This window comes from Ahaetulla prasina, chromosome 1, assembly GCF_028640845.1.
Source record: "Ahaetulla prasina isolate Xishuangbanna chromosome 1, ASM2864084v1, whole genome shotgun sequence".
NCBI classification, from domain to species: Eukaryota; Metazoa; Chordata; class Lepidosauria; order Squamata; family Colubridae; genus Ahaetulla; species Ahaetulla prasina.
Genome location: NC_080539.1, coordinates 199180787 through 199204550, shown reverse-complemented (window position 1 = coordinate 199204550; position 23764 = coordinate 199180787). Strand labels below are relative to the sequence as shown.

The 23764-nt window shown below is 35.0% G+C and overlaps 1 protein-coding gene across 5 annotated transcripts in view; it reads right to left on the bottom strand.

Moving 5' to 3' along the window:
- The window catches only part of HYCC2 (hyccin PI4KA lipid kinase complex subunit 2), a 54996-nt gene that overhangs the window by 8414 nt on the left and 22818 nt on the right, over positions 1-23764 (bottom strand). For 3 of the 5 annotated variants that reach the window (XM_058187468.1, XM_058187456.1, XM_058187476.1), the window contains 10 exons: positions 20423-20500; positions 19971-20072; positions 18409-18588; positions 17794-17874; positions 17473-17588; positions 14226-14321; positions 11542-11658; positions 9202-9289; positions 6032-6191; positions 4625-4792 (listed from right to left, as the gene is read on the bottom strand). In XM_058187468.1, coding sequence (XP_058043451.1) covers positions 4625-4792; positions 6032-6191; positions 9202-9289; positions 11542-11658; positions 14226-14321; positions 17473-17588; positions 17794-17874; positions 18409-18588; positions 19971-20072; positions 20423-20479 — 1165 coding nt within the window. In that variant the 5' untranslated portion in view covers positions 20480-20500. Of the gene's footprint in view, positions 1-6; positions 3314-4624; positions 4793-6031; positions 6192-9201; positions 9290-11541; positions 11659-14225; positions 14322-17472; positions 17589-17793; positions 17875-18408; positions 18589-19970; positions 20073-20422; positions 20501-23764 lie in introns of those variants that run through there. The other 2 variants (XM_058187496.1, XM_058187486.1) reach the window with 2 other exon arrangements.

The following is a 23764-nucleotide window of genomic DNA, read 5'->3' as shown; positions in this document are numbered from 1 at the left end:
AAAATACCAAAGACCCCAAAGTAAGAAATTATGATACTATGATTCAATTTTAAAAGTGGATAGGATTGCACACAGGTTTTTTAAAGCAAAATTATGTTGCAAACATTTTGGAGAAACTTAAACTTCAAGTTACAGTGTTTTTATTGTAATTCTTTTTACACTGTAGAATGAATTTATAACACAATGCTTAAATGGATTAAGTTTCTAAAAGATATGCCTAGGACTGTGTCCATAAGAATAACCTTTCTCAAAAAGTCATAAACCATTCATGTTTTATTACATATCTACTAATACGTAAATTATAATAAATGTGTATATGACTATAATCCTAGCTGTACTTATTAATAAGCATATTAAATATTATATAGAAAACTTTTACTTCTGAAGAATATTTATAATTGTTTTAATGAATATAACCAAAAGCACATTCTTCCAGAAGTAAATTCTTATGGAAATCTTCCTGCCATTCCCAGTGCTAAAAATCCACCTAGAATGGCTGTGCTGGTACATAAAATTAAGTCAGAATTCATTTAAATAGAAAATAGTGGGTTGTTTGACCACTTTTAGTTTGTTTGATTTCATTTTTTTCCACTCTAACTCAAATTGTACCTCTGCCTATTCTAAATGCCAAAGGGGCAGTTCTACTTCAGTATTTTTAGAGGTTCTGTATAATGGAGATTTTGATGCATGCAAGTATTCCTGAATGTCAGCATCTGAATATTATTTTATTAATGTGTATATTTAACAGTGGCTATGTATGTCACTATGAGGTTCTGTAAGAATGTTTTTGAGTATCAGAGTAGCACAGGATACAAGATGGGTAACATATAAATTTAATAAATATACATTTTTTTTATTTCTGGACAGTTTCAAATACTGACCCATTATCATGGAATTAGCATAATGTGGATGTATTATAAACAAGAGAACAGATTATTTACAGAGCAAACGTAAGTCTCCATAGCTGATGCTGTATCTGTAAAATATTATTTATTTTTAGCTAACCAAATGCTTAACCAGCCCCTCAAATCATTCTCTCTTCCAATCAACTATTTGGACACTATTGTTTTAACTTAATACTGTTCTGTTTTGTATAGTAAAACTCCGCTTACAATTATCCTGACATACATCATTTCTCCCCCATTTCAAAAATCTCCTCTGCAAAGTAATCATATTGACAAACAAACAAATGTAAACAAACAAACAAACATAAATATGTAGAATTAAATCTGACAGCTGAGAGAATGCCCATTTTACAGCCTGAAAGGATTTTTTTCTATTTCCTCAGCAACGTTGATTCTTTTACTTCATCATTTTAACATTTCAAACATTAACACAACCCTGTAAAATAAGAAGGCTCCTTAGATTTAAAAAAAACCCTGAGCCTTGTACAATATTATGTTTAAAAAACAAGCCACTTTGCATAGGGTATTCTTCACACAAAAAGTTAAAAAGCCATTTGAAATAAAAGAATGTCCTGAAAGCAAATGTGCCTTTTAGACTCTCTTTTATTTGACCACCATGCAAAGCTAAGTGAAAGTGCTTTTGATTGAGCAGCAGTAGCTGCTGCCTTCCCACCACCACCTCTCTTAACCCCTCCTTACTTTAATGGAGGGAACACAATATCCAGAGGTGTTTCTGAGTCAATTTCCATGGATACATCTCAAGCCTTACAATCAGTTTGCAAGGATAAAATGACATAAAGTGGAAGAAATATTGTTGTTTGTCAATGATGTTTGCAACATTACTATTTAGTATAATTAATAAAATTATCCCTTCCGTTCGGAGAAAAGAGTCAGAGAGGCTCGGTGTAAATTTTCCGAATGCCACCACCATGCAGAGGCCAAGGCAACTCAGCAGTGCTTGAAAGTGAAAAAGGAGGAAAACAACATGCAAGGTAGGTTCTCTCAAGCCATCAAGTATTCAGAAGTTCAATTTGAGCAATAACAGATTTACTAATGACTATAAACATACTCTTGACTTCAATGGGAACATTGTCATTTGGCAAAAAGCTCATTTTTCTCACAAAAAGTTCAAGTATATGCTGAACCAAAGTCCTTGTAGGTAATAAAGCTTGTCAGAGAAAAAACCAAAAGGATATTTCAACCATTTTTTGAAAATATTTTTTTAAATCAATGCTAGCTCTGCCCTCAACAGGTACATGGTTCATTAATGCTCCCAACATTATTATTCATATTCAAAGCTTCTCTTACATAATCAATGTAAGAGGAGTACATGCACATCAATCCTGTCAGCATTATGATTCTATTTTTCATTAACTTACAAAGAATATTTACATAAACTGATCCAAGCATGTTGCAAAAAAAAAACAACCTGATTATTTATTATATATCTGGAATATTTAAAATCAAGGATAAATAAGAAAGTTCAAATGAAAACAATTTTATTATGATCATAGACCAGTATAAGAAAAATAAGGTTGTGTCATTTACACAGTTTTGAAAAGAAGCAATATTTATCAATTTCATGCAAAATCAGTAAAATCACCAAAAGAGAGTAATTTAACAACTTGATTTCCTTTTTATGATTAAGAGAAGACCAATCTTTTCCTATCCCTGACCCCCACTCCAAAAAAGATTCGTTCACAAAAAATATGATTTTTAAAATACTTTTTTGTGTAAGTTATGCTCACTTTATTTATCTAAAGAACATTTAGGCAACAACACCTAATCTAAATATATCTAACATATTAAAGAAAGAAGCACTGTTGGCATCAAAACAACTCTTTTTGAAAAGAAGATTTAAGAATTTGTGTGAGAATTTTTGTACCTTCTTCTGGTCATGCGCATGCAACATGTAGTTAGTACAACAAAATAAAACCAGTGGGAGAAAAGTTGTGGTTAGGGCTCATTTACTGGCCATGCTCAGATCCATTCAGTTCTAGGAGTAAATTCTGAATTTCATGCTTTCATAGTTTTCCAATAATGCCTCTCCTCTTCAGACATCGTGAAGTCTCTGATTGCACGATGGATTCAGATGCAATAAATAAGGAATCCTAATTCTAATGCTAACTCTAAAGGGTTTGCTTTGCTTTGTTGTTTAGCTTGTCAGGCGCGAGAAATCAGGAGCCAAAACAGTTCAAATGAATAAAGGTTTAATGCATGCTTTCTACAAGACTCTGAACTACTAACAGTCAAAGGAAAATTGGCAGTAGATAAGAGTCAATGGAATTCAAGGTGGGCTGGACTTAGATCTCTGGTGGGCGTGAAGGGACTTGAGATTGATGATGACGTGCTTGACCCCTCCCTCGGGCTCAGCTTGGTCATCTCCTACATAGCTTTCCTTGGAGCAACTGTGAAGCACGTACAGCACATAATTTGCAAATGTTATTAAAGTCTTAAAATATCAGCAATGCCAAAAAGACTACACTAAAGACACAAAAGAAGCACTGTAGAAATAAATTAGGGAGATATGCAGATTAGCAAAGTATAAATTTATAACTATAACTTAGAATGCATTGCTATCTGAATACTTCTGCACCATCACCAAGGGGACAGTAGGTTAAGGACGTGCACCAAGTAAAATGAGAATCTCTCAGTAAAGAGTACAGTTAACATGAAGAATACCACTATACAGGGCTATAAGATTTTTCTCTCCCTTCAAGTTTATATTACCTACTTTGAGACACAATCCTATAAATAGCACAATGGCAATTTAATTCCACTTCAATCCACTGAACAGGTGATTAAACCATTCACTGAACCGGAAGTTTGGTATAAAAAAATAGTAAGAAAAATGCTTCCCCCTCCCCTTCTAATACTAAATTACAGTTAAAGTATTATTTTATATGCTGTAAAGCATTCCAGGTGGTGAAAACAGCATCAATATTTTTACTTGACACATTTTTATTGTATATATACATATACAAATGTATATATGTATACATTTAGCAGACTTAACATGCTCACTAGCAGGGTGTTCCAGGATGCAATAGAATGAATGGATGACCTTGGAGGATAAGAGAAAGAAATTGCCAATGAAACTATCAAACAAGAGGCGTTTATCTTAATTTAAGAGGAAGAAATGTAGAAAGACCTGCCCTAATTGATCAGAGGGTTAAAAGTAGCAGCGTAAGTCTGTACATTCAGACTTGCAAGGTTCTATTAAAGTAGTCTTAAAATAAAGTAGATTTTGCTCATCTAGTCAGGTTTCCTGTCTGGTTTACCCAGAAGGGCTGACATCAATCTTGCAAATCTGAAGGTACAAAATACCTGTCTCTCCTAAGTTTTTTTTCCTCTCTGACCATTAAGCGACTGCGGTCTCCTCTCTCTCTTGTCTGACTGTTCTCTAAGCAGAACCTTCCCCTGTTCCCCCAAGATCATCCACTACAATTACAAAGTGATCCCAAAGTTATCAGGTTATTTTAACCATGCTAAGCTAGATATTATACAGATAGTCAAAGTCCAAACTGTTAGAATAAATAGCTCCAGGCCTAAAGCTAGGCCTAAAGGGATATGTGCAGAAAGAAGGAAAGAGAAGAAAGTATACCTGTGATCAATGGAACATACTCTAAAGCAAAAGGGAATTCTGCTTGGGAAGAAAGAGCCAGCATCCTCCCCAAGCAATGGCTTTACTGACTTATGCCACCTTATCTCTGTCCTACCCTCTTTTGTGGCTGATGTCAAGTTGGGCTCCGGTGAGCCATGCTCAGGGGTCCTGAGCATCAGTACGTTCCCCTCTTCCTTGCGTTTGATCCCTAGGTCTGTGGAGCCGTGCAGGATCGGAGATCCGGGAATGCTCATGTCAGCATCATTTGAGAAGTCAAAGCCATCTGGGATTCAACATATAATATTTTAGTGTCTTTCTACTCTTTCCCTAATCATTACAACCCAGGCAGGGAAATGAAGGTGTACACGGAATACAGAAAACCAGAAAAACCAGAAAACAAGAAAAAATAGAAAACCTGCATTTTTCTTAAAGAAAGTTGAACAGCATCATAAAAATAAGTGGATATGATGTGCCATGTGCAAGAAGACATAAATGCAACTCTTCTGCAGTGAGGCTGTACATGATGAAGAATTTGTAAAAAATAGGATTAACTGTATTTATTATGAAGAATTCAGAATGAAAACAAAAAACAGAGAATCAACAAGTATTGTACATAAATATTTAACAAATATTTAAAACAAATTTAAAGTTTAATAAAAGTTCAAATTTTATGTTTTTGCAGTCTACTATATATTTACCAATATAATTGGTAAAAAAAATAATCAAACCATACCCACCCATAACAGAAATTGGTATATTTCCAATTTAACATTTGCTTTTCTTTTTGCTGGCAAAAAGATTTGAAGTTGTTCCCTATAAAAACTAAAAGATTCTTAAATTATCCCCACACAAAATACTTGAGATTTATCATTAGGTTTGCAAAGCACAGGTCCTGAAAATATTAGCTCGAATCAATATTAAAGTATCAGTTACCATTTTATCAATGAAAAAACAAAGATAACATTTTCAATACTGTCTAGCTTTTGTTGGTATTTTGGAATTTTATACATACACACACACCCCTATACCATTTTTTTAAAAAAAAGAGCAACACACATTCCCAAAAGTCAGATATAGATTATAAATTATGAAATAGTTTGAAAAAGAAAAAAAGTCTAATTTTTTTCGAGATACTATTTAGCTGGATTTGCCCACAATTAAAGATAGTCACACCATCAAAATAATTTCCTTCCAACTATTTTTTAAAAAGCAGAAAGATCCAACCCACTGAAAGTAGAAAGTAATTACAAATTTTTAAAGTGCCATTCAATTTCCATACCATGATATACCACTTAAATCACTTACATTTTTCTAGACTTCCCAAAATATAAAATAGGAAGAATTCTTATTTCATTATAGTATGCAGTCATGAGTACACATTTGTACATATACATAGATGATTACTTTCTGTATGTCTATATACCTGAAACGAATGATCAAACTCAGGCTTAGAAGCTAGCATTTTCCAGTGGAGGGGAATGATACCATATTACAATTTTCACTTTGCATTATAAAGACTTACCTTCTCTTCTCCAGCGATGTCGGCGGATTGAAGCTGTTGTAATAGCTGTCCGAGAAATTCTTGGCACTGTTGGAGTAACCTCTACTTTCAAAACCTTCTGTCCTCCTTGTGATGTATCAGGAGCATCAAAAGGTAATGAATTCTTCATTGCATTTGCAACCTATTACAACAGTAAAATGCTGTGTAAGTATCAGGGACAAAAGATCAGATCCACACGTGACGGTCCAATGAAACTGATTTATTGATGCTCCTGCCTATGCACAGGAATATTTTCAGCTAAGGGTTAGGACTTGCTAGGAGTTAGATAAGGTCAACAGAATTCAAAGGGGGTTGGACTTAGTTCACTTGTGGCTAGTAGAGATTCTAGGCTGAACCCTCTTTGAACTCCACCCCCAGGTTTTACTACTCTTTCTGCTACAGTAAGTTGGCAATCAAAAAAGAAATTAAAGGAGGACTAGACAAAAAACTGTGATAACCAAATTTTAGGATTTATATTAAATAACTACAATGTTTGTAGTTATTTAACATAAATCTTTGCATTTTTAAGTTTTGCAGTTCCATGTCAGGATATGTATTCCCTTCTATCTTCTGCCAGATGTGTGTTCCTTTTGTCAAATTTTACTTATAGAGTTGACAAATACTGTATTGTATTAATTTTGCTATAACATATTTAACTAAACCTTCTGCTACTATAAAACTCTAGATGAGGATATGTATGTAAAGCCACTATCAAAGTCTCCTTTGATTGTACTTTCAGTATTACAACTGCCAAAAATCAATAGTATAGTTTTCTCACTATTTGGGAAAATCATAGTGTCCCACAATTCAAGAATTAGACATGGAGAAGCTGGCCTTCCACTTCCCCAGACTTCCTTTACATGTACCCTTCTTGCTGCCAATCATGATTTGTTAACCTCACAACAGGAGGATATTATTTTCTTTACTCTCCCATTTCCATCAGTCAAATCAGGTGAGTTGAATAATCTTAATTATGCTTTATCTAGAGATGCTAACTCAAAAAATAATTTTATACCAGTTCTAGCACAAATGATCACAGAAGTTTCTTCTTTTCAGTGGTTAAAATCACTTCTTAGGGCCATGCTGGGTGGTAATACTACTGCATGAGCTGCAATGCTGTTTCCAGAAGTATTAAGTGGGAAAGGCTTGTTTATAGAAACTGGCCATGCAAACCAACCACCCTTTGTCCATCATGATAAACTATGTAGGATTCATTAAAAATGAAAGGAAATGCTTTTTATTTTCTGGCAGCCATATGAGGGAAGTGGGAGCTTCTCAGCTCCAGAGCATGCATACAACCTTAAAACCATGTAGAGTTCTTTTCAGTCATATATGCTGTTTAAAATGTATAAAATTTGCTCTACTAAAAAAAAAATCCAGAAGGCTGAAGATCACTGACAGACACTCTTTGTTTTATAACTAAGGTTATCATATAGACTGAATTATAAAGAGGCAAGCACCTTACTTTTCTTTTTTAATAAAAAGGATACCAAGAAAGGAAAGGTTTTAAGTAAGAATGCAGAATAGAATGAAGTACAGCAAATATAAACTTTTTAAAAGGTTGGAAAGAAAAAAAACCATTATTATATTATTAATATTATTAATACAATTATTATATTATTACAATATGAGCAAATCAAAAAGGACTTTCCATCAGATTAGTGTTTGCCTTAGCTTTTTCAGTTTAGTCAAAAAGAAAAGCTGAATTTAAATGAATTCAGTCTACCTTTTGGCTTTTTAATATTTACAGAAAGCCTATCAGCAGAGTTTATTTTTTATTAAAAATCAATTTGGTAGAGAATTTAGTTATTTACTAAAAGAACATTTAGTAACAAAAAAGGAATTCAAATAGTTGTCTTCAGAAGGATATTATTAGCTAGTCAGCAATAATTCATCAACAAGCATTTAACCTAATCTAAAGAGAAGATTTAAAAAATGCAATCTCATTTGTGATTCCCTTACAAAAAACATTAACATTTAATTAAATCTGGGCAAAGCACACACACATTTTCTTCCAAATCGTACACACACGCCTATGTTTTCTTTTCATGAAGTATGTTCAGGAATTTAACCTCTGCTTTTTATCTTACAAAGATCACTTCTTGGTAATCCCAAAACAAATCTATTCCTCTACCTACCACCAATCTGGAAGAGAAAGATAAACTGAGGGTCCATGGAGAGGATGGTTACTGGGTCAAAGTGGCTTGCCAGGAGAAGAATTTAGCCCTTTCAGTGTCTCCTTAAACAGGCAGAAGCCAATCTGCTGGGCATGATTGTGAGTAAAGAAAAACAAATGACATAGGAAAGTGGACATTTTCTATTTTCAGCATCTTGTTTATGTATCCAGTAAAAGGCCAGTGACCTACATTCATAAACGCTGGAGGGGAAAAGGAAGATTTCCTTCTTAAAATAATTATCATGCTGTTCAAGTTCAGAGAAAGGCCCAATTCAAGTTGTATCACCCTTACTAGACTGCTAGTATCTAGCCATATGCTTTTCAAATAATTCTGTAAAAGTCTTCCCAAAAGATAAGCAAAATGCAGATAAACAAGCATACAGGTAATCCTCAATTTACAACCATAATCCAGCCCAAAATTTCTGCTGCTAGGCGAGACAGTTGTTAAGTGAGTTCTGTCCCATTTTATAACCTTTCTTGCCCCAGTTGTTAAATGAATCACTGCAGTTGTTAAATTAGTAATATGGTTGTTAAGTGAATTGGTTTCCCCACTGACTTTTCTTGTCAGAAGATTGCAAAAGGGGATGACATGACCTTGGAATACAGCAACGGTCATAAATATGAAGCAGTTGCCAAGCATTCGAATTTTGATCATGTGACCATGAGGCTGCTGCAACGATTCTACATGAACAACACACAAGTGTATATCTGCATGGTTCACAAAAGAGCACTTTCAATCAGCACACTGCAGGCAGCAGTCAAACAATGATTGCAAGTAATATAATTATTCCCCTGTTAACCAATATTCTACTAATTTTTGCTTTATAAGCAAAATGGATTGTAGCCAAGTGGATGAAATCAAAGTGTACAATTTATCACAAGATTTCATTATGTAATTCATTCAAAGGTAACTATTAATGTTACAATTATATGCACAGCTTAAACCTCATGAACAGATGACAGCCTATCTCCTTACCAGCAGTGGCTGAGAATAGAGTTCAAGCTGAGCTCGATATATTATGTCATCCAGGGCTTCCTGACCAAGTTCCCATTGTCCATTGTAGCTATATATGGAAGCAAAGGAAATAACACAGTGCATTATTTTTGTGATCTTGAGCTTTCCCCCATCACTTAACTTCCAAATATGCCTTTTTCTGCTGTTTTGGTTAGTGCTAGCTGTAAGATCTTTCATAAATAGCTGACTCATGGGTACAGTTCTTTCTTGCTTCCTCTTCCTTGTACATTTCAGTCAGGATAATTTAATTACTAACATTTTTGACATAGCAGGCAAAGAGATGTTAATAATAACCGAGACACCTCACCGGTTCCCCCATCCCCTGGAGTCCCCAGTTCTGCAGGCATAACCAGATCTTGAGGGACCTTCAAAAGTTCAGAAATGATATGGCCAATGGCATCTCAGGGAGAGAAGATTCCATAACATGGACACACAACTAAAAAGACCTGATTCCTAGGGCTACCAAATGCAGCTCCCTAGATGACGGAACCCATAACATGCCATGGCGCAGTGGTTAAAATGCAGTATTGCAGGCTAATTCTGCTGACTGCCAGTAGTTTGGCAGTTCGAGTCTCATCAGATCAAGGTTGACTCATCCTTCCATCCTTCCAAAGTCAGTAAAATGAGGGCCCAGAATTTTGGGGACAATATGCTGATTCTGTAAAACCACTTAGAGAGGACTGTAAAGCACTGTGAAATGGTATATAAGTCTAAGTCAGGGGTAGTCAACAACCTTTTTATACCTACCGCCCACTTTTTTATCTCTGCTAACAGTAAAATTTTCTAACCGCCCACCAGTTCCACAGTAATGCGCCGTGTATCGTCATCTGCGCATGCCTCTCGTGCATCGTGGATTGGAGTTGGGGGGGGCACCAGCTACCAGCTCTGCTTGTCTGTTACAGCTGGGTGGTGTGGGGAGAGATGTGTGAGCTATTCTGGGACGAGACTCTTTTGTTTGCCATCACCCTATAGCGCCATTTAGTTTCACTTACGTAACATGAACTAAACTTATGCGCGGATGATACAAATCGTATATTTTCAGAAATTTAAATTGTCACGGGGAATTTTATGAAACCTAATGAAAATGTTTTTAAATAATGCTATGAAATTTTTTTAAAAAGTCAATTAAATTAAAAAAAAGGAAAGTACTTCAGTATCGGACAAAACCCCTACCGCCCACCATGAAAGCTGGAACGCCCACTAGTGGGTGGTAGGGACCAGGTTGATTACCACTGGTCTAAGTGCTATTGCTATTGCTATGCCTTCTCTCTCAGATCTGGTGAGATGGTAAATGACACTGGGGAGAGGCTCAAATACTCATGCCATGAAAGGCTCTAAGGATCAACATCAGCACCTTGCATTGGATCTGGAATAAACTGGTAACTAATGCAGCTTGTGAAGCAGAGATATAATGTGTGTTCACTGCATTTTGAACCAACTGAGGATTCTGAATACTCTTCAAGGGCAGCCTTATGTAGAGCACATTACAGTAGTTCAACTGTGAGATGGCCTGGACAGGAATGACCCTTAGTAGGACCCCTCAATCTAGGAAACATACAACTGGTAATAATCAAGTAGAAGCCTTCCAGAGTTAAAAATCAACTTCATGGCAAATGTAAGTTACTATTTTTCACAGCAGAATATAGCACAAATATTTTAATCAAAAAGAAAAAAATGAAAAACATGTTGTTAAGTACTCTGCTAGAGAGTTACTCAGGTGGTTCCCTTGCATTCACTGCTGTTTTTTAAACCAGACAAAATATATGTATACTCATTTGTATTTTAGGCCAATGAAATACTGTATTTTCAAACAGAAAAATTACCTGATAGAAGACCACTATCCACTGTTAATATTTTAATAAGCATTTACGTTACATCTTATTAGTGCAAAAATATGAATAATTTGCTCAAAAAGAAGGAACAGTTACCGTATATACTCGAGTATAAGCCGAGTTTTTCAGCACGTTTTTTGTGCTGAAAACGTCCTAAACTTATACTCGGTATCTCTGACTTTCTCTCAGTTTTTTTCTTTTTCACATTATACCGGATGGTGCAAACTTGGCGGGCTTTTGCATTAGCGGGAAGCCCTGCCGGTGCAGTGAGAGGCGGGCGGGGGCCGCCAGCCTTCTCGGCTGAGGAGGAGGTTTCCCGACCGGTAGCTGCCTCATTTCCCACCCTCGGCTTATACTCGAGTCCCCAGTTTACCCCAGTTTTTTGGGGTAAAATTGGGGACCTCGGCTTATACTCGGATCGGCTTATATTCGAGTATATACGGTACTTATCCAAAATTTAGATACATACACAGCGTAATAGATTCCAGTGAGTAACTGAACCATGAAGTCAGGATCCAATACTACTCTGCAGCCATCTTCCTTCCAGCATTTTTCATTTTGCCGTGGAAATCCACTGACACAGAGCCTGCAAAACATAAAAGCATTTCTAAAAATTAAATCTTTATCTGTTGAGTAAACACATTTTCTTATTTTTAATTTTGTATTCAAAACTCTAAAGTACAAACCAAGGTATTTCAATAATAATATTCATTTTTAGTTTATTTACGGTATGTGTTTTTATAGTCCTGGGTAGTATATACTGTTGTGAGAAAACTGCTCACTTAACTTAGAAACCAAAGTATTTGTGATGCAACAAAGTCCAGGTAACCCTTTTTTAGCAACCGTTCACTGTTAGATGGTGACTTACAACCGGTTCTCATACTGACAACCAATGCAGCATCCCCACAGTCAGGTGATCAAAATTTGGGTGCTTGGCAAGTGGCATATATTTATGATGGCTGCAGCATCCCGGGGTCACATAATTGCTTTTTGCAATCTTTCTAGCCAGTTTCTTATAAGCAAAGTCAATGGGAAAAGCTGACATAATGACTGCACAATTCACTTAACAACTGCAGTAATTTGCTAAATAACTGTGGCAAAATAGTTCGTAAAATTGAGCACAATTCAACCACCTTGTTTAACAACAGAAATTCTGGTCCCAATTGTGGTTGTTAAGTCGAGAACTACCTGCAAATGTTTTAATATTTTAATATTATTTCTGTAATATCTACAGAAATAAAAACTTAATTAAGACATGCCACTAAAACAATCCTTTCTCTACATAAAACCACCATGAAAGATGGTCAGCATATTGCCCCCAACAATCTTGGTCCTCATTTTACCGACCTCAGAAGGATGGAAGGCTGAGTCAACCTCAAGCCTGGTGAGATTCAAAGTGCCAAATTACAGGCAGCCAGCAGGCATCAGAAGCAGCCTGCAGTACTGCATTCTATTACTAATGATATAGTAGAAAGTGACTATTACCATTCACAATATTTCCTATTTTGCCTGAAAACCTTCTACCATCACAAACTTGATTTTTGTAGAAGCTGCCAATCCATTCCTACTGAAATCTCTCAGCAATTATTTCTGCAGTTCAGTAGCAGCCCCAATCAAATTACATCTAATCATACTTATGGAAAGTATCCAAGTAACAACCGTCAATGTCCACCTAACATTTAACTGCAGCAAAAAAAAAAAAATTGAAATCCAGCCAAAGCCAAGGTCAAGAATATCCTTTTAAAAATAAAGAAATTAAAATTTAGCCACCAATAGGTTTCTAAAGGGAGAAGAGCTGTAAGAATGTACACTTTGGACTCAAACATCAATTCTCCTTTGAAAAGATTTTCAGCACCATGGCATTAAAAGTATCTTTTTCTTCTAAGAATATTCCACCTGTAACTCAACCCTTATTGGATCTTTAGGCTGGATGCATTAAAGGCATGGCACAGATATTGCAGAATTAGATGATAATTATTGATTCATCTTAGTGAGAAAAGATGTATAAAAGGTGAAATGAAACAACAAATAAACTAATAACAATAATAACATGAGTTTATAGGCCCTTTTTATATTGCTTTTGTTCTTGTCATAAATTTATTTAGATCCTTTAAAGTAGTGGTCCCTAACCTTTTTGGCTCCATGGAATGCTGGTGGCAGGGATGGTTTTGTGTGTGCAAAGTAATCCCACACATGCACAAATAAAACATTGCACGTTCGCCCGCTACTTGAGTGGCCCAGTTCTCAATGGGCCATTGACCAGTAGCAATCTACGGCCTGGGGGTTGCAGACCCATGTTTAGAGATAAGCTTAGTATGTAGACTATATATTAGCTATTTCTATTGCTAACCAGGTTGAAAAGAAGGGATACTTCATAAAATCTGTTTCGGATAATCTTCATTAAAACTGAGTTTTCAGAATGGGACTTGGACTTTTCTCCAGTTTATCTTAATTTGTCTTAGCATCACATAGAAAAAAATTACAATGAAAAATAGATAGAACAATATACATGGTTCAATCCCCATAAGAAAAATTGGTTCCATGATTCAATCCCTCCCTCGTGGAAGTTTAACTGATGAAACCTGCATCTTGATATTGAAGTATAAACTCTATCTTGTACATATGTATCTTCAAGGTTGTGGCACTAATACAAAAGGACACAACTTGCATCATGATCTTCATGATCCATGTTTTGTTATTTGGGATCATCATGTTTTGGAAAGTATGTTTTATACATTACCCTCCACTACTACATCTCATTAACCATATTTCACTGTACATCTGCAACCAGACAGAAACTCTGAGTTACAAACATATGTACCTCTTGAATGACACCCATAAACCCCAGCTCTGTTCCACACATATGAGAAACCATGATCCTTTTTTCTTCTTCCAGTAAATTAGAAGAATTTATTTTTTCTTTATCTAATTTAATGGAGACAATGTGAAAATCTAAGTTTCTACATCTGTAATAAAACAAGTCATTACATTTACATACTCTAATAAAAAAAGTTGGGACAAATTTATGGCAAATAATAAGTATTCAAATATTGTCTCACATGTATGTAAAACCCATACATTTCTCTTTTTAAATCATTTAAAAAACCCTATGAAAAATATTCCCCTCAACCATACCAAGTGCATCATTCTTACCTAGAACCCATCTTGCAAAGCGACTGATAGGAAGAGGCAGGCATATATACAATAGCAGAATTATAACACAGCATAAGAAAGCTTAGCACTTCAAACCTAGAGAGACAAAGTGGAACAGATTGAAATAGTTAATATTCTATTACAAAACCATTCTATTGTTAGGTTTAAAAAAATAACAAAATAGTTCTATTTTGAGTTCACTTTGTTTAGATTTGATGTAGTAGTCTTGAAAGATACAATAGCACAATTAAATATCCAACCACAAATAATATTTTCAAATCAGTAAGGCAGCAGGATGGAACCTGATCTCTGCTTAGAGTCATAGCAGACTTGGAAGACTGTCAAGGTGTCTGCTCCAGATGTGCCAAATAAATGTCAGCATTGGGAACTGGCAAACAGACATCTGAGGCTGACTCTGCCAGCGGTCATCTGGAACCACTGTGTAACGATTGGAAAATGAGTATTCCAAGTCACACAAAAGTGATCACTAGGTAACAAACCTCTGTTGGGAGCAACAAATTCAACCTGGGTTCCTTGTCTCAAAACCCTTGCTTTCTGAAATGCTAATATTTTGACTTCAGACCTTCCCTGGGAACAAAGCAAAGCGTGATTTGCTTTCCAACTCGCTATCTGGGAGTTGGAATGATTGCAGGCAAGCTTGTGTGTGCTTGTGGACTTTGCTAGTAAGTGTGCTCCCAAGTATGCTGACTGCCATGCTGGTAAATTTCCAATTTCATGAAGTAAACTACTGAAATCTAATCTCTATTGGTTTGTTTGGTCTAGAATAAGCGCCTATTCTAGACCGATATTGATACTGATTGTTTCCTAGTATGATTTGATTGCTTATTGTACCGAATGACTGTCACTGGGCATGCCCTGTGATTCTTGATGAGTGTATCTTTTTTATGTACACTGAGAGCATATGCACCAAAGACAAATTCCTTGTGTGTCCAGTCACATTTGGCCAATAAAGAATTTTTTTTTTTGTTTACATTTATACCCCGCCCTTCTCCGAAGACTCAGGGCGGCTTACAGTGTATAAGGCAATAGTCTCATTCTATTTGTATATTTTTACAAAGTCAACTTATTGCCCCCCCCAACAATCTGGGTCCTCATTTTACCTACCTTATAAAGGATGGAAGGCTGAGTCAACCTTGGGCCGGGCTTGAACCTGCAGTAATTGCAGGCTTTGTGTTCTTAATAACAGGCCTTACCAGCCTGAGCTATCCGGCCCAGAATTCTATTCTATTCTATTCTATTCTATTCTATATAAATCCTGATACTTCCTTATTCACTCATTTCAATCATGCTTGTCAAACCCCAAAATATCAGTATTACAACTAATAACTATTTTAAAAAATCAATAATTCTGATCTGGGTATTTAATCAGTCATTTAGTCTCTTAGGTATAGTTAGCAAACTGTACACAAGACACCTGAAGTTTAAGTTGTTGGACTGGTTGATCCAGAAGTAGGCTTTTGCTGATGAACAAGCAGGTTTTAGGATTCTATCTAGGATAGGACAATCCACATTCAGTCACTGTATACAGTTATAGCACTTAATGGAAAGATAATGAGTCAGCCAAGAGGGGCCCTATATACTTCCTTCATTTGACTCAATCTCTAGGGATAGACTTTGGGTGAACCCAACAATTTTCTCCACTGATCAAAGATTATTGCTTCTAATTATGAAATTACATGAAAACATTAATGCAAGTCAGATGTCTCTTTGTGTCAAAAAGGAAGGAAGCGTAGCTGTATACTTCTCCACTGAATTTCTTATGCCCAAAGTGGGAATAATTTAATCTCAGTTCTCTTATGTTGATGAAATAGCTATTTTCTCCACAACTCAAGCAGCAGATGCAGGGCCTTCATGGTATTTGGTGGAGAAGAAAGACTTACCATCACTTACTCTAAGACAAAAAAAATCTTGGATTACTTTCTTTCAGCTTGGAAGTAAAATACTGAAGAAGACCAGAGAGAGCATAACCTCGTAGGGCTTTTTTTTAAAATCTAAATTTATTACTGCCAATACAAAATTGAAATGGTATGCCGTTCATATCAATCTTCAAAGTGATTAGGCAGTTTTCCTTTCAGTTATGGAGCTGGCCCAGGTGGTAGACCATGTATATCAGCTCACAGCTCTTACTCTTAAGATGTTTTCCTAATGTCCAATCTGAAAGTTTCATCCTATTAGTTATAGTCTTATCTTCTGGAACAACTGAGAACAAGTACAAACCCTGTACAGTCAACTCTTCAGATATTTGAAGACAGCTATCTCATTTCGTCTCAACTACTCTTCTGCAAACTAAACATGAACCTAGGTCTTTTAACTGTTCTTCTAAGGACTTGATTTTCAATTCTTTCACCTTCTTGGCAATTCTTCTATGGACATGCTGCAGTTTAATCAACATCCTTTTTAAACTGGGATGTGCAGAAGTGATCATTCAAATGATTTTGATTAAAGAGCTTTTTCTTTGGGTTGATTTAATTTTCTATTTCTGTGGTAATATAGGGAAAAATCCTTAGTACAAGGCATACTATGCCCCTGTCAAATGTCGGATATTGAGTTCATTACTAACATTTAATTACCCAGCCCTTTTTAAATTGTTTGGTTCACAAACGTAATAATCCCCCCACTATATAAATTGTTCTGACTGATGTGCTGAAGAGAAAACTTACTTTCATTTAGCTGATGTGCCTCCTGAAGTATTTAAGATGGTATTCAGGTTCTTACAACTGCTAGTGCTATCAGGAGATTAATGGTTTAGAGTTCTCTGGTACTACATATTAAATGTCCTATAGTTTTAACTCTTCAGCTTATCTTTTGTTGATTATTTTACTTCATTATCTCTTTACTTCTCTGTCCTGCATTACCATTTGTAATCCATATTTTTCTGTTATCTGTCTCTGGCCATAACTAAAATTGCAAAAAGTATTAAAGTAAAAACATGAATAGTCTCCAGTTCTTTATACAAATAGAAACAAAAATAATACAATTCGAGTTCATTTAATGAATTCACAATGATGTACAAAACAGAAACCTTAGTTTAGTAAGAACATTATTTCGAAAGTGCCGATAGCTCCAGATTATTAAAATTTATATACTGGAAGGCACCCATTAGAATCTAACAGACAAATCTAATATTTTCTGCTCTATTCAATTATCTTACATTTCAAAGTCAAGGAGCATTTTTTTAAAAGATATTTGGACTGTTATGGTAAGATCTACTAAATCCCTTGCTTACCTGTTTTGTGCAGTGAATGTTTCTCTTTGAGGGTGAAGGTCACTATAAACTACTCTGATGAGGTCATGCTGACACAAGGCTGCCTCAGTCAAAGCCATGGATCCAATTGTAGATGGCTTAGGAATTATAAAATGGTGACAATATTATTTAGGGATAATTTCAACATCCCACAAATAAAGTCTAACAAGAAGGAAGCTCTAATTATTATACAAAGTTTAAAAACTCCAATTTAATATCATCAGATAACAGCTTTTTTTTTAGAAACAACTGTTACACTCAAACTACTTTCTTATAAGTCTAGAAATATGATTGTATTCTTACCTCATGGTAAATTGAAGGTTTTGATAAGGAAGGGATAGTAAAAGATAAAATTTTATTATTCCCATCTTTGTCAGCAATTTCCTATAATATAAAAACATTTGGAAAGATAAGTTAATATGTAACAGACCAGGTTACAATCTGTAGAGCAGAGGGCTTTCCACAACTTCATTGGCAAGAACTTTTTTAATTTTGCTCAAGTCTTGCAAACTCTATATTATTCCATTTATTCAAGCACTTTATTTTGTCTTTATATTTTAAAAAATAAATAAGGTGACAACTGTCAGAAAAGAGAACTGTCCATGAAATATTAAATATTATCACATAGAGACAAATAGGCCTTGTTGAAGAAGACATCATGCAAAGGCCTGGGATTTTTCAGGCAATAATGGTCATAAGGAACATTGTTTTACTTATTCCTGAGACGTCTGAAGCCTAGCCAAATCATCTTCCTGTTTTGCTTAATGCTGAAAATCAACAAGAAATTATATTCTGTCTTTTGTAGGCTGCTGTCAAATAGTTACTATGAGATTTTAGAGGATTCTTTACTATGGCTGTCCACCTTTTGAGTTGCATCAATTCAGAAGGTCAGTGCGTTTTCATTGTAGTCTTACTTACCAAGTTGTAAATTCCTAGAAGTAGGGCTTCGATGCAACCATTGCTCTGCCTATCTTTGCTGACAGTAAGACGCAAATAAACCCAGATGAGTTCTGGCAAGAACTGTAATGTGAATCTTTTGAGACGAACCTCAGAACTACGGTAAAGTTCAAAAAGTTGGTGGCAGACAGGTTCCAGAAACTGGAGGAGACAAATAATGATTGTTGTGGCCAAAAGAGTCATAGAGTTGGAAAGGATCATTTAGGACATCAAATTCATTAGTAAGTGTAGAAATCTAAATTAAAGCATCCCACAGAGAGCCATGCTGTTTCTCCTGAACATATCTAATGAAAGATGGTCTATCAATCTTAGTAAGTGATTTCACTGTTGAACTGCTCTTATAATGAACATGTTTTGCCAAACTTTAATCTCAAATAATCTTCTTTTATGAAGTCTTTTATTTGATGTCTTCAACCATGGAATGACGGATCCTGACCAACTACTGCATTACATCCTTTCGGTATCTGAACTATTTTCAGTGCTTTTGAAACTATACTTCTGTTGAAGCCATCTAAAAATATATTCCTTTTAATAATCTTCCTATCAAGTTTCTTCTATTTTACCTTTTTTCCAGGAGCTCAAAATGGCATTCACAGCATTTCTGAGATACCTTGGCTTGAGAGAGAGCAACTATCTAACAAACATGCATTGCGTTTCCATGGCTTAGCATGGACTAGAAGCCTGGGACTTTCTGATCCTACTTCACCACCCTAAACTCTTTACCACATAGGCTCTCTTTCAAATAACCAATTAAGAAACCAAAGATAATCATGCTTACTTATCCTGAACATACAAGTAAAGTCTTTGTTCCTGCCAGCGGTAAACTGGTAAATGTTTAACAACTAACTCTGATGACTCCATTGCCATTGTCATGCAGCTAGTTGTCAAAAGGCTGATCATCATGCCAACATTTGTAGCTCAGCTCTGCTCTGCTCTCAACGATCCAGAAAATTTAATAATCAGCTCCAGCACAATAGTCCCTTCTGCAACAAACTTTTAATATTTTACTCCATCTTTTAATATTTTACTCCATCTTACTCAAGCAACAAATCTGAGTGCAATTAAATATTTCAAATATATACTTGAAGACATTCTCCTGGTGAAGACAAATGAAATAGAATAACAGAGAACAGATGGAAGCAAACTGTTACTCACAGTAATTTGTCAAAGAAACAACACATACGGAGTTCCTATATGAACTGTAATAATAGCAATAGCACTTAGACATATACCACTTATATACTGCTTTTACAGCCCTCTCTACATGGTTTAGAGTCAGCATATTGCCCCCCCAAAACAAATTGGGTCCTCACTTTACCCACCTCGGAAGGATGGAAGGCTGAGTCAACCTTGAGCCTGGTGAGATTCGATCTGCCAAACTGCAGTCAGCCGGCAGTCAGCAAAAGTAATCTGAAGTACTGCACTCTAACCACAGTGACACCACGGCTCTTATACATATAATATACATATTGTTGCCCTTTTAACAGTTTAATTGTTGGTTGTTTGATTTGATTGTTTCATACCTCATTATTTGGATCTTGAATAACTTTATAAAGAGCTGGCACTAATATTTTCTTCCGATGAAGTGTTGCTGCATAATTGGAAATCTGCATTTCAGGTAATACCTAAAAGAAAAAAACAGAAGCAAGAAGAACATGTTCCACATCAAAACTGGCTTGAATTTTCTTATCATGGTTCACTGAACAAGCTATAGTGACCTAAATCACATTGATGAGATCCATAGGTCACACTAAGCAAAAAGCAAAAACAAACAATCCACATTTTGGCTTAGTATTATTCTGTACTCTGAATCACCACTGTAAGCTCAGAAAGAAAATATATCTATAAATATTCAGCAAGCTATTCCAAAGGAAGAAGTGGGTGGGGGGAGACAATGATATCACACAAAATTTCTTCAGATTTAGCAGCCAAACACAGAAGTTATTAAAACATATTCATCTTTTAAAATTCTCACCTTGAATTCTGATAGCCATTCCTCTACCACACCACGTTCTGATCCAAGCATTTTCATAAGACTTCTATTTTTTATTACCTTTGAGGAGGAAAAATATTAAAAGGGAACATTAGTATCTCAATTATGTAATTTTATCTCTGAAAGTCCATATATTCATCATCCCATTGCCCAACATTTTAGCTGGCATTTTCACTTTTAAATAAGGTTGGAGCAGAAAGAGAATAGTGTTGTGGCCTGCCGGCAGCCAGCAAAGCTAACAACAGAATCGAACAGTGAGGAGGTTATGGAGGAATTTGGGCCAGTCCTAGAGGCTGGAGGAAGCTCGGACGAGGGCTCTGCATCGGAGGCAGAGAGAGGGCCAAGGCCATCTGATAGTTATGTGCTGCCTCTGGAGTCTCTGGAGTCTGACATCAGCGAGGCAGAAGAACAGCAGGAGCCTGTTCCCGGTGTGCGCATGCGCAGAACTGCCAGAAGACAAGAACAATTAAGAAAACAGGGTTGACTTGGGAGTAAGGCTTGGAGATGATTGGCCCCTCCCATAAGACATAAAAGAGGAGTGAACAGAACGTGAGCTTTTGCAGGAAGCAATTAATTCATCTGGTCGGTTCAAGCTTTGAAAAGTTCTGTTTGACTCTGTGACAACTTTGGCCTTGCCCTGCGTTTGGCAGTTAGTTCTCTGGCAGCATTCCAAGGGACATAAGGTGAGTATTTATAAAGATTTCCCTGAAAGACTGTTTGTGATGCTTTGCGGACTATGAATGACAATAATTCACAACTGTGTAAATAAAAGAGGTTTTACTCTTTTACTCGTTTACTAAGATTGTGCTTTATACTTTCTAAGGAAGCCGAGGTCAGAACAGATACCAAAAAAGGACCTGTATTGACAATGCACTTCATAGTTAGTCTCTTTCCAAATACAAGTACCAAGAAAAGTTAGTTAGACAAAATTGAATTGTATCATGGAAAAAAATGTGGTATCTTCTAATAATAAATCTGTCTATGGTATAATGGATTCATACAAAGGATGGTACAAAGGTTTCATAAGTATAGTACCATTTTAATTCAAGAACCTTTATTTGCTATGAGCAGTTATAACATCTTCTAAATAAATAACAAATATGAAAAATATATATGTAGAACTAGAAAAGAAATTAAATAAAAGAACGTTTTGTTTCAAGTCATAATATTGACTTCTCAAATCCATTGTTTATTTTATTTTTATACTTATAAACTTATACTATTTTTATACTTATATACTTATACCACCAGTCAATCCAATATTTAATTTGAACCAAATTGTAAACTTTTTCGATTATGCTATGTAAGTGTTCTGAGTTTTTGCAGAAATAAATGTTAGGTAAGCTTACATTTAGAATGAGTCTAAAAGATTAAAACAAGTAGAACAATTGTTGGAAACTGAGGCTCTAAATTAATTCAATGGTAATGTAAATGGGAAATAATTGCTGGAGGTTAAAATAGAATGACTGCAGTGCTAAAGTCTAATATTAGTATATTAACACCAGAAAACATTTTTGGCCATTTTTTTACTAATGACTTATAGCATCTTCATAGAATTATTCAACCATCACTAAATGGTATCAAGTCTGTTCTTGACACTATTATTTTGGCAAAATGGTGATTGGATGACTCTTCAAGTTGTTGATGGGGAAATGACTATAATATTTATGCACTAAAACAAGTAGAAACAGGCTAATTAATTGGAAATCCATAGATCAATAATTCAGAAAAAACTTCAATAATTTATAAACCTCCTTCAATTTGGCAAGATTATTGCTAAAGCTATTGTTTTCTTGATATGAATGTTTTTATATTTATGACATTTACAAGAACCTGGTTTATTTTTCAACTACATCTGAAAGAGATATCATATTGTGTTTATATTTGTTTATACTATTCTCATACTTCTGCTAATTTAGTCAAAAATAATTTAACAAAAGGAAACAATATACCAAGAATATAGAATTAGCGAAGATAAAATAGGACTTTATGAAACTGATTTTCATGGCACATTATTCTGATTTAAACAACCTTGGGTTAAAATCCATTAAATTATGTTGGCCCACAACCATAAACTCTGCAAAGAAAGGTTTAGCCTTTAAAATATATGTACATTCATGTAACATTACCGTATAATTCATATGTTTATTTTTTTTTTTTTTTTTTTTGCAACAAACAAACAAAAAGAAAATACATTATTACACCCTTGTGCTATACATAAAAGGAAGATTTGGGTCTTCGGATATATCCTCATGATTGCCAAAATCCACGTTCTCGAGGTACAGGTACTGAAGCGTCCAATGTTCCAAGCGCAAAGTCCACAAATGGTTTCCAAGTCTTCCAGAAAATATCTTCTTTATACACACCACTTCTAATTTTAATATCACATGTCATTTTATCATTTAAAGCTAATTTCCACATTTCAGAATTCCACTCTTCTATTCTAAAAATCACATCTAGTTTCCAATATCTAGCTATTATAATTCTACCTATTATAATCATAATTCTAATCAATTCTTTTTCATATTTTGTTAATTCTATTTCCTTAATTACCAACAATAATATAGTTTCCACTCTCAATGTTATTACTTTCCCCATCATTTCAAATATCATTTTCTCCAATTGTTGCCAAAACTTTTAACCTTATCACAATTATACCACATATGTTCATAAGTCCCCAATTCCATCTCACATCTCCAACATTTTTACTAGTTTTTTATCCATTTGTGACAATCTTACTGGAGTCAAATACCATTTCCAAACAACTTTATAATTGTGCTCTTTAATCCTTATAGATAAAGTTCTCATAATTCTACTCTTCCAATTCACATTCCAATCTGATTCTGGTATTTCAATATTAAGATCTTTTTCCCAATTTGTCCTCATCACTCTTTGTAATTTTTCATCAGAATTTATAATCTTATAAACCCTACTAACGAGTCCCTTTAGCCCAATTTCATCTTTCATAATCCGAGATACTAAATATTCAAATTCAGTTTCACATCTATTTATCGAATAATTTTCCTTTAGTTTTTTGTCCATTTTTCTATCTGTATTTTTCAAACCAACTTAACCCTAATTTTTCAATAATTTCTTTATTCCTCCTTTCATTTCCATAACTTTTATCCAATCTTTAATAATTTCTATATTTTCCTCTTTAATCACTTCATTCGTTTTATATTATTTTAATCGCCAAATTCAGTTGTCTCCCCAAAAGATTATATCCGAATTAAAATTTTAACAAATTTGTTCCACATTTTTACTTAATCCCTTTAACCAATAACTTCTACTTACACATTTTAAATTTGCTTTATCTAAAAACCA